The sequence below is a fragment of the Mya arenaria genome, chromosome 11 (assembly GCF_026914265.1).
Source record: "Mya arenaria isolate MELC-2E11 chromosome 11, ASM2691426v1".
In the NCBI taxonomy this organism is placed as follows: Eukaryota; Metazoa; Mollusca; class Bivalvia; order Myida; family Myidae; genus Mya; species Mya arenaria.
In genome coordinates this window covers 18,183,701-18,194,633 of record NC_069132.1, presented here as the reverse complement: position 1 = coordinate 18,194,633, position 10,933 = coordinate 18,183,701, and the positions used below count along the sequence as shown (strand labels likewise).

At 35.4% G+C, this 10,933-nt stretch overlaps 1 protein-coding gene across 7 annotated transcripts in view; it reads right to left on the bottom strand.

Moving 5' to 3' along the window:
• Nucleotides 1-320: 320 nt before the first annotated feature.
• Nucleotides 321-10,933, bottom strand: part of LOC128208880 (1-phosphatidylinositol 4,5-bisphosphate phosphodiesterase beta-1-like) — a 97,868-nt gene continuing 87,255 nt past the window's right edge. For 4 of the 7 annotated variants that reach the window (XM_052912554.1, XM_052912553.1, XM_052912558.1 and 1 more), the window contains 2 exons: nt 10,157-10,265; nt 321-6,220 (listed from right to left, as the gene is read on the bottom strand). In XM_052912554.1, the coding sequence (XP_052768514.1) occupies nt 6,174-6,220; nt 10,157-10,265 (156 nt within the window). In that variant the 3' untranslated portion in view covers nt 321-6,173. Of the gene's footprint in view, nt 10,266-10,933 lie in introns of all 7 variants that reach the window. The other 3 variants (XM_052912555.1, XR_008256909.1, XM_052912557.1) reach the window with 3 other exon arrangements.

The window sequence follows — 10,933 nt, the reverse complement described above, 5'->3', positions numbered from 1 at the left end:
AGTTCCAAACATGGTCTCCAGTTTTGATTATGACATTTATTCCTGCCAGAGTTGTGGGCCTTACTATACATGTGCATTTTGTCCCTGGAAGCATATATACCGTACTAAGTTTTGTTTAAATATATTTAACATTGTTTTCGTTTTTGCACAACAACGACACCAATACTATGAATATACCACAACTGTTTTCCACCAGACAGAACAGCTGAAAGGCGACTGGTGTTCGTCTCCCTCTGTGCATGTCCATTAACACTATATACTGTATACTCTAAGCCTGAACCTTGATTGGATAGGTGCATTAAGTCAATGAATACAGAATATATACATATAATCTTTAATATTTACAAAATACAATAGCATATTCAATAGTTGTAAACGTATGTACATTATCACAAATAATGGGTTTGAACGAAACAAAATCCTAATAGTCCACTACAAAAACAATGTTAGGTATAAAGAGAAAAATATAAACAATAAAAGTCTTTAAATGAAATAACACTAAATTAGTCGATAGTAACTAACGTACATAGAATGTATTCCTGGGACATTTGTAAATTCACTCTAGAGGTTTTGTGTATCTGCGTTAAAGATATTGCCTGTAAATTTTCTGTGTAACATTGTGTCAACAATTCTAATGGTAGTGCTGTATCTGGTTTCACAATCATTGAAAATAAATGCAAAACTATATTTTAACTGAGCTTAAATTCCGTAAAAAGGCATTTTGAACAATTGTGCTTCCTGAATGGAATCTTAATGCTACTCGCTCTCTTAACACAACACACAAGAAATATTTCAATATTTTCTTCTATTACTTTCGTCACTATTTTATTGCAATGTAAATCAATATTTTATTACTTCAATAAAAAAAGAAACATAAGGATGAAAAATAACACATTTGAGCTCAACATCAAAGAGATGGTTTTATTATCTGTAATTACCTATATCTTAAAAATCACTACTAGCAGAAATGAAATAATATTTAATACCTTAAAAGATGATTTACAAATGCCGCAGGGACCATGAAGATATCTAAATGTACGAGGATGTACACGGTTACACTGCACCATATTATCACAAACCTAATAACAACAGATCATCATTAACAATAATAACCAACATACGCACACATACATATATATAATAAGTCATGTATACATACACATATACATATATAATAACACATAACACATACACATTTATATTAAGACATTTACATACACTACCTTTTTAACAAATCTGAACAGATTCACGTTGCTGTGCTTCTATTGGGCTGATCGTACATAGCAACAATGATTCTTCAAACTCTCTAAAAATAGGTTGATTTTTCAAGAACATAAGCTTATCAATTTAAACCTCCTTTATAAGTCATCTATTGCTCACCAGTGTTGTATAAAATGAAAAAGAACACTTAATTCATTTAAATTGTAACAATGATTAAGAAAAATCAATAAACATAGAACTAGTAATTTTTCTCAGACCAACTAGGGTTGCCATTAGCAAAACACATAACACAGGCATATATTTATACTTCATAACAATACACACACAACAATATCCATGTGCCATGTAATATTAACTACTCCTAGTGCATGTTATTGGCTATAGTAATCTACCACATATAATCATCATAATGATTTAGAATACATACACATTTCAAATGAAAGAATGTATTTCCTGCATTGTGGTGTCATGTAGGAAATGTTGTACTGCATACAAACTATAGGGCCGTACAAAATCACCCCTTTGTTTCACTTCAACATGCCTGCTATTACCAGATATAAAGATGAGTCTTAAAGTCAGCTAAATGTTTATCATAAATGAACATCATCGGACATCATGTGAAATAATGTTAGATAAAAATAAAAACAAATCTTTAATCATTTATTATATAAAAGCAGGCAAACCCAATGCAAAACAAGAGAACTGATTTTGACGACGTAACCATATGAAAGACCGAGAAGGGTTTTACAGACAACAAAACATTAATACATGACGTGATGGTTTGTTTATCTAGTTATGAAAACATGAGGCAAACAATGACCTGGTCTATTTATCTCTACCTAGGCTATGTCAGATAAGATGATGCTTTATGGGCAATTGAAGATATACTATCTCTACCTTGGCTATGGGTGACAAGATGATGCTTTATGGGCATTTGAAGATATACTATCTCTACCCTGGCTATGTCAGACAAGATGATGCTTTATGGGCAATTGAAGATATACTATCTCTACCTAGGCTATGTCAGACAAGATGATGCTTTATGGGCAATTGAAGATATACCATCTCTACCTAGGCTATGTCAGACAAGATGATGCTTTATGGGCAATTGAAGATATACTATCTCTACCTAGGCTATGTCAGACAAGATGATGCTTTATGGGCAATTGAAGATATACCATCTCTGCCTTGGCTATGTCAGACAAGATGTTGCTTTATGGGCAATTGAAGATATATCATCTCTGCCTTGGCTATGTCAGACAAGATGATGCTTTATGGGCAATTGAAGATATACCATCTCTGCCTTGGCTATGTCAGACAAGATGATGCTTTATGGGCAATTGAAGATATACCATCTCTGCCTTGGCTATGTCAGACAAGATGATGCTTTATGGGCAATTGAAGATATACCATCTCTGCCTTGGCTATGTCAGAAAAGATGATGCTTTATGGGCAATTGAAGATATATCATCTCTACCTTGGCTATGGGTGACAAGATGATGCTTTATGGGCATTTGAAGATATACAATCTCTACCTTGGCTATGTCAGACAAGATGATGCTTTATGGGCAATTGAAGATATACTATCTCTACATTGGCTATGGGTGACAAGATGATGCTTTATGGGCAATTGAAGATATACCATCTCTACCTTAGCTATGGTTGACAACATGATGCTTTATGGGCAATTGAAGATATACCATCTGTACCATAGCTATGGTTGACAAGATGATGCTTTATGGGCAGTTGATGGTGATCATTTAAAAGTCAAGCACAGATAATCTTAACACTGAATATAATGAAAACCTGGATTGAATTTGCAAATTAAGTGGATCAACTGCCTAGAATCTGAATAATGAAAGGTAATTGTGCATCATTTGAATGTATACATTGACAAAATATGAAGCTGGTGAATACTCCCAGTCACTAGTTTCTCCAATAAAAACTTTGAGAAACGTTCATAGTAGGTTTTAAAAAGCCTCACTATGGTTGTTTAGCTTATGTAAGTCAATACTTGAGAACAAATACACTGATAATTAATGTCGTTTACTAGAGCATGATACGGCCTGGTGTTGTATTACAATTTATGTGCATATGGGTACCATTGCCTCAATCAGAGAGCCAACAATGTAACCTACCTGTATATAGACACCCTTGCCTTCATCAGAGCACAAACAATGTAACCTATGTGTATATAGACACCCTTGCCTTCATCAGAGCACCAACAATGTAACCTATGTGTATATAGACACCCTTGCCTCAATCAGAGCGCCAACAATGTAACCTATGTGAATATAGACACCCTTGCCTCAATCAAAGTGCCAACAATGTAACCTATGTGTATATAGACACCCTTGCCTCAATCAAAGTGCCAACAATGTAACCTATGTGTATATAGACACCCTTGCCTCAATCAAAATGCCAACAATGTAACCTATGTGTATATAGACACCATTGCCTCAATCAAAGTGCCAACAATGTAACCTATGTGTATATAGACACCGTTGCCTCAATCAAAATGCCAACAATGTAACCTATTGTGTATATAGACACCATTGCCTCAATCAAAATGCCAACAATGTAACCTATGTGTATATAGACACCCTTGCCTCAATCAAAATGCCAACAATGTAACCTATGTGTATATAGACACCGTTGCCTCAATCAAAATGCCAACAATGTAACCTATTGTGTATATAGACACCCTTGCCTCAATCAAAGTGCCAACAATATAACCTATGTGTATATAGACACCCTTGCCTCAATCAAAATGCCAACAATGTAACCTATGTGTATATAGACACCCTTGCCTCAATCAAAGTGCCAACAATGTAACCTATGTGTATATAGACACCCTTGCCTCAATCAAAATGCCAACAATGTAACCTATTGTGTATATAGACACCCTTGCCTCAATCAGAGCGCCAACAATGTAACCTATGTGTATATAGACATCCTTGCCTCAATCAGAGCGCCAACAATGTAACCTATGTGTATATAGACACCCTTGCCTCAATCAGAGCACCAACAATGTAACCTATGTGTATATAGACACCCTTGCCTCAATCAGAGTGCCAACAATGTAACCTATGTGTATATAGACACCCTTGCCTCAGTCAGAGCGCCAACAATGTAACCTATATATATATAGACACCATTGCCTCAATCAGAGCGCCAACAATGTAACCTATGTGTATATAGACACCCTTGCCTCAGTCAGAGCGCCAACAATGTAACCTATGTGTATATAGACACCCTTGCCTCAGTCAAAGTGCCAACAATGTAACCTATGTGTATATAGACACCCTTGCCTCAATCAAAGTGCCAACAATGTAACCTATGTGTATATAGACACCCTTGCCTCAATCAGAGCGCCAACAATGTAACCTATTGTGTATATAGACACCCTTGCCTCAGTCAAAGTGCCAACAATGTAACCTATGTGTATATAGACACCCTTGCCTCAATCAGAGCGCCAACAATGTAGCCTATTGTGTATATAGACACCCTTGCCTCAGTCAGAGCGCCAACAATGTAACCTATGTGTATATAGACATCCTGACCTCAATCAGAGCGCCAACAATGTAACCTATGTGTATATAGACACCCTTGCCTCAATCAAAGTGCCAACAATGTAACCTATGTGTATATAGACACCCTTGCCTCAATCAAAGTGCCAACAATGTAACCTATGTGTATATAGACACCCTTGCCTCAATCAAAATGCCAACAATGTAACCTATGTGTATATAGACACCGTTGCCTCAATCAAAATGCCAACAATGTAACCTATGTGTATATAGACACCCTTGCCTCAATCAGAGCGGCAACAATGTAACCTATTGTGTATATAGACACCCTTGCCTCAATCAAAGTGCCAACAATGTAACCTATGTGTATATAGACACCCTTGCCTCAATCAAAATGCCAACAATGTAACCTATTGTGTATATAGACACCCTTGCCTCAATCAAAGTGCCAACAATGTAACCTATGTGTATATAGACACCCTTGCCTCAATCAAAGTGCCAACAATGTAACCTATGTGTATATAGACACCCTTGCCTCAATCAGAGCACCAACAATGTAACCTATTGTGTATATAGACACCCTTGCCTCAATCAGAGCGCCAACAATGTAACCTATGTGTATATAGACACCCTTGCCTCAATCAGAGCGCCAACAATGTAACCTATGTGTATATAGATACCCTTGCCTCAATCAGAGCGCCAACAATGTAACCTATGTGTATATAGACACCCTTGCCTCAGTCAGAGCGTGAACAATGTAACCTATGTGTATATAGACACCCATGCCTCAATCAGAGTGGCAACAATGAAATGTATGTGTTTGCCTACATCAAAGCATCAAAAATGAATTAATAAATTACAAAATATGTGTACCATAACATCATTCAGTTTTTGCTTCATTATTTTTGTTATAATCTTTTGCTTTCACAAGTCAAATATTGCAGACCTGGCAACACATATAACACAGAGTATAATCAAAATCAAATGACAAATTCATGAGAGATGTGTAACATGTATTGCAGGTGTTGAAACAATAGAAATGTTGTGTAATCTACTTGTATGTGTGCACATGTACTACTTATTGAGTGATAGAGTGTTGACTTTGTACAAGTGTAAAACGTGTAGTGGATATCCAGAACACATGTAAATATGAGTATGACTGGTAGTAGCATCTACAAACCAGGAGGAAAGTGTTAAATGCAAGAATCAGAGAGCCAAACGGAACACTTGGAACAAGAGATACACAAACAAATTTAAGTGCCAGCGGCAACTTTTACTTGTACAGGTAGCTACATGTACAGGTAGAAGTTACACAACCGTTTGATTAACATACAATGTAGGTTAAAAATTACATATGTCAGCAATTTCATGGAAATCTGCTGTTTTAGAAACTGTAAATGTTCCACTATGTTCACGGTAACACTACACTTGATAGACATCAGTCATATACAGGGAGTCACCACGCTTGGCTGAAAATCAACAGGCAAAATGCAGTCAGCATTATGAAGAGTAACAATAAAACGTCTTATAAAAATATCGTGTTAAATATAGAATCATCTGCTCTTGCAATTTAAGTGAAGTACTGTCAGTTCGAAGCATTATTGTTGACAATTAAGAAAAATAATTTAGTGCCATATGCAATGTACATAGAAGTTGGCACAACAGAGTCAGGTTAGTGTCTATGCAGTAACACAGGATATTAAGAAGAGCAACATATAAGCTTAACAAGTATAAATCTGGTAAGAAGGTATCACAAAACTGATTAATATTTCTGGTTTCTGGTTACAATGTTGTTAGTAAATACATAAAACAAAACATATCAGACCCAGGCAAATCACACGAGATCTTATGTAAAGAGAGGAGACACCAACTAGACATATAGCTATTTTCAAGCCGATGTCAATGCTTGATTTTCATACATGATCTGTACCTTTCATGGACACTTAATATTATATTTCGTGGTGCTACTTCAAAACTGTCCCTAACCTATCAAATCACAAGATCAAGGAATCAGGGATTAGAAGTTGATTTAAGTGAATTTCTCTGGTGTTCATCCCTGCAGAAGAGATCAATTTATTTTCTGTGATAGGTGTATTGAAAATGATTAAAATGTAAGTTTTTTTGTTAATATAGCACTTAGTAAAGTAAATACAAATAAAATATAAATGAGATTCTCCACATACAGGGAGGTTTAGACAAATAAAACAACTGTTGTCATGTTATGTCATGGTTTTGTTAAGAACAGTTAAGGTAAAAAGTGGCCAACAATATAGCAGCAGGATTATAAAACACTTTATACATTGAACATGAGGTCTGGGCTACAACCTAGCATCATTTAAATGCCTTAATCTCGACAAATAGATGTTATGAATGAACACAGTGGTTATCATCGCCGGGTACCAAGAGTACTCAAATACGCTCTATCCTTCAACATGTAACCTGGGACAATAAGCTGACAAAATCTTGTTTTCTCAGCAAGAAAATCATCTTGGAGATTTAACTCTCAGAAAGTCCTTTCGGTATTTTAGCTCTAAAAGTAAAAGCAACCTTTTCAATATAGAAATATATATAAATAAAAAATGTATATACGCACAGTAAATTTCTTGATAGCTCAGTTAGTAACGCACCTACCGGTGGAATGCAAGAATCTATTGCATCTTAGATTTGAGCATTTCCATCAACACAAATCTTTGTCATTTCCATTTAATTGAAAATTCACTAAAACCTCTGCCAGTCAAATATCCCGGGGTACCTGCTCAGTGTTAGCAGAATGTGTACTATGGGTGCCAACGATGAATGATTGTTTGAAATGACTCACATGGTATGGACAAAAATGAAGGATATAAATGCATAGAGTACAAAAACATTATAACTACATATACGTAGAATAACTTGTGTCAGGACGAACTTAACAATGCAGATCTTCGAAATAAAAGATATGACGTCTCTATAATGACATACTTAAAAAATCAACAAATGAATAACATATACATCAATTTAATGTCAGTTAACTTGACATGCAATAATAAAATTCCATCCTAAATATATTACCATCTAAATATATTACCATAATGTATCAGCAACAGCATAGATTTGTCATGTTCAAAACTGGTGAAAATAAAATGTTTTCGTGAGATACAGAGAGAACTAGAGACCTAGATAATAAAGCCAACATTTTAATGTACACAAATACTTGGTGGAATATAATGGTTGTAATGTTACGCCAAGCTCTGGTTATTTGGAATGTTATACAGTGGAAAAGGTCCGATTCTGTGGAAACTCCAGGCACCATTTTACTGAGTGGTTAATCCATACATGCCATATCCCCCGGAGGGGGATAAAATCCCCCGGAATTTCGACCCATCCCCCGGTCTCCCGGAGGGGGATGAAAATCCCCCGGAATTAAAAAGTGTTTAAAATTACGCAAATTTATCACAGGGTTTAATTATATATGCCTGTTTACAGTTATAATGCCCTTCCTGCCCTGAAGCTTAATTGGATTATCAACTGATGGTGTGTTTTAACAACACCTATTGGGTGACACTTAATAAATCAGCAGGGCACATTTCATGCATTGTTTTGATTGAAACTGACAGAATTTGCGTAAGAAATGTCAATTAGACTGGTCAGATAAAAGGTCGATTTTCATTGGTTAAAACTATAATTTTTATCCAATAAGAGAGGATGTAACAAATTAAAACGTTCTTCATAACATGTGTCATTGTCATCAAAAGAATTAATAATTTAAAGGTGACTGTAAATTATTCAGTAAAGAAAAGGATTAAAATAACTAATAGACAATGCTGTTCTTTGTTATGCCTCACTAATATGTTTATATACATGACATTGACCTTCATCGCAAATATCGGAAAATAACAGAACTTCCAGAAGAGAAACTGAAAGTAGACAATTCGGATGAAATGACTTTTATTTATTTATTATGGTGATGTTGTTTTTTTTGTTTGTTTTTTTCTGAATGCCAAAAGAAGATATGTTTATGAACTTAATAAATTATGCGTTTGCTTTTTATCAGAAGCAAACAATTCTGACTATTTGGGAATTGAAATGAAAAATATTGATAATTCATTCCATTCTCTCTATTAGTCTGAAAGTCATCATTTATGATCATAGGCTGCAAATTTTGTATCCAATTTTAGAGGAAGGTAAGCACATTAAATTGTTTCTGTGAAGTATTCTATTTTGCAAGTGAGTGATTTTATTATGCAATATGGTTGTGTCTTATAAAAATATAGATGAAGTGCTGGAAAAAGGGGTAAACAAGGTGAATTGGCATGTGTGTCATGCCCGTAATGCTACATGGCGATGATGAAAAACCCCTGGTATGTGACCAAAATCCCCTTAAATTGTGGACATAATCCCTCGGGAGCCTTTCAAAATTATGGCAATTTGTTGTTTTTTCGTACTTGCGTCTTAAAATACTTCGAAATTTTGCCAAATTAGATCTGCTAAAAAATCCCCCTGAATACTACCAAAATCCCCCTGAATTTTCAGACTTTTGAACAAATCCCCCTGAATGGTCTCCAGAAAATATGGCATGTATGGGTTAATCTGAGCTTTCATTAAGAAAAACAGGGAACATCCCTATACTTACCTTTAAACTTAAATTGAAAAAAAGGCCAAAAATTTGAATGAAAAAGCCAAAGCAGATTTCAAACATGATGTCTTTTACCAGATATACAATTATGTGTATTGCACTTATCAGTATATTTGAATGATATGTGCAAGATTACACCAAACGCTGTGATATGTTGTGTATTGCAACTTCCCAAATATCATTGCCCACATGTGTACACAGTCTATTGCACTTATGTTAGGGTGGAGATAGCAGGTACATGTATACTGAAACTAAGAAGTCTTTCTTGACTGGTAGCCATGGAGATGCATGGAGTTTCCACAGCTGTCATGGTTACAATTTTCTGGGCAATGTTCATCATTTAAGTAAAGCTCTGTATCACTTTTCTGAATATACTTCATAGCTTTGCAGAAACAAAATATTTGGTATCATACCTTAGTTGTTTTCTTTATGAGAAAGATTTTCAACTGGAATTAAATGTAAGTGTTAATATTTCATTCACTTCATTTACACAGTTTAAAAAAGTTCTGCCAAAAGTCTAATTAAAAATTGGAAACAAAATTTAATTGTTTTACATAATGGTTTTAATAAAATCAATTGAGAAAAGAACTCTGTTTTATAAAATAATGTATATAAAGAAAACACCACAATAATCTCTATGACCAGAATATTTCAGAATGCCGCCCATACACAGACTTCATAAAGAGAGTAGGCCCATCTAAATCTACAAGAGGAGTCTAAAGGTTGTGTAAATATGTAGTTAACAGTTCCTGGTGCTACAACTGAGTTTTAATGATGTGATCGTCACTACCATTGGAGGTTGGCTGGGTAATGGAGATGTCCACCTCCAGTAGGGAGCGAAACTGGTCCTGTATGCGACAATACTTGGCTGTGAACTGTTCACTGTACTGCTGTTCAGTCTGTAGGGAGAACACAGGAAAAACTCTTTATAAGCAGACAAATGGTGATTAAAATAGCAGCATAAATATGGTTACAACTACTAAGTGTCTCTAAATCCTATTTGAACAAGGGCTGAACTTAAACATTACTGAGTAATGGACAAAATTCCCCTCGACAAAATCCCCCCACCACGTTTTACATAGCAGGCAAATTCACCCTCCCATATCAAATCTAACCTTTCTTGCCATTTTCTAATGTTATTAACAATATTCATTGTATTAATTGTATAATATTACATTTTATATGATACATATACTCACAAAAGGCATAAAAGCATGGGGAGATTTGGTCAGTCTATGCAAAAAATGTAGAAGATGTTTTCTGCGGATTAGGTGGGGTGCATGGAGGGATTTGGTCGATCTATGCAAAAAATGTAGAGAATGTTTTCTGCAGATTAGGTGGGGTTAGGTGGGGTGCATGGAGGGATTTGGTCGATCTATGCAAAAAATGTAGAGAATGTTTTCTGCAGATTAGGTGGGGTGCATGGGGAGATTTGGTCTGTCTATGCAAAAAATGTAGAGAATGATTTCTGCGGATTAGGTGGGGTGCATGGGGAGATTTGGTCAGTCTTTGCAAAAAATGTTGAGAATGTTTTCTGCGGATTAGGTGGGGTGCTGTCATTTTCCCA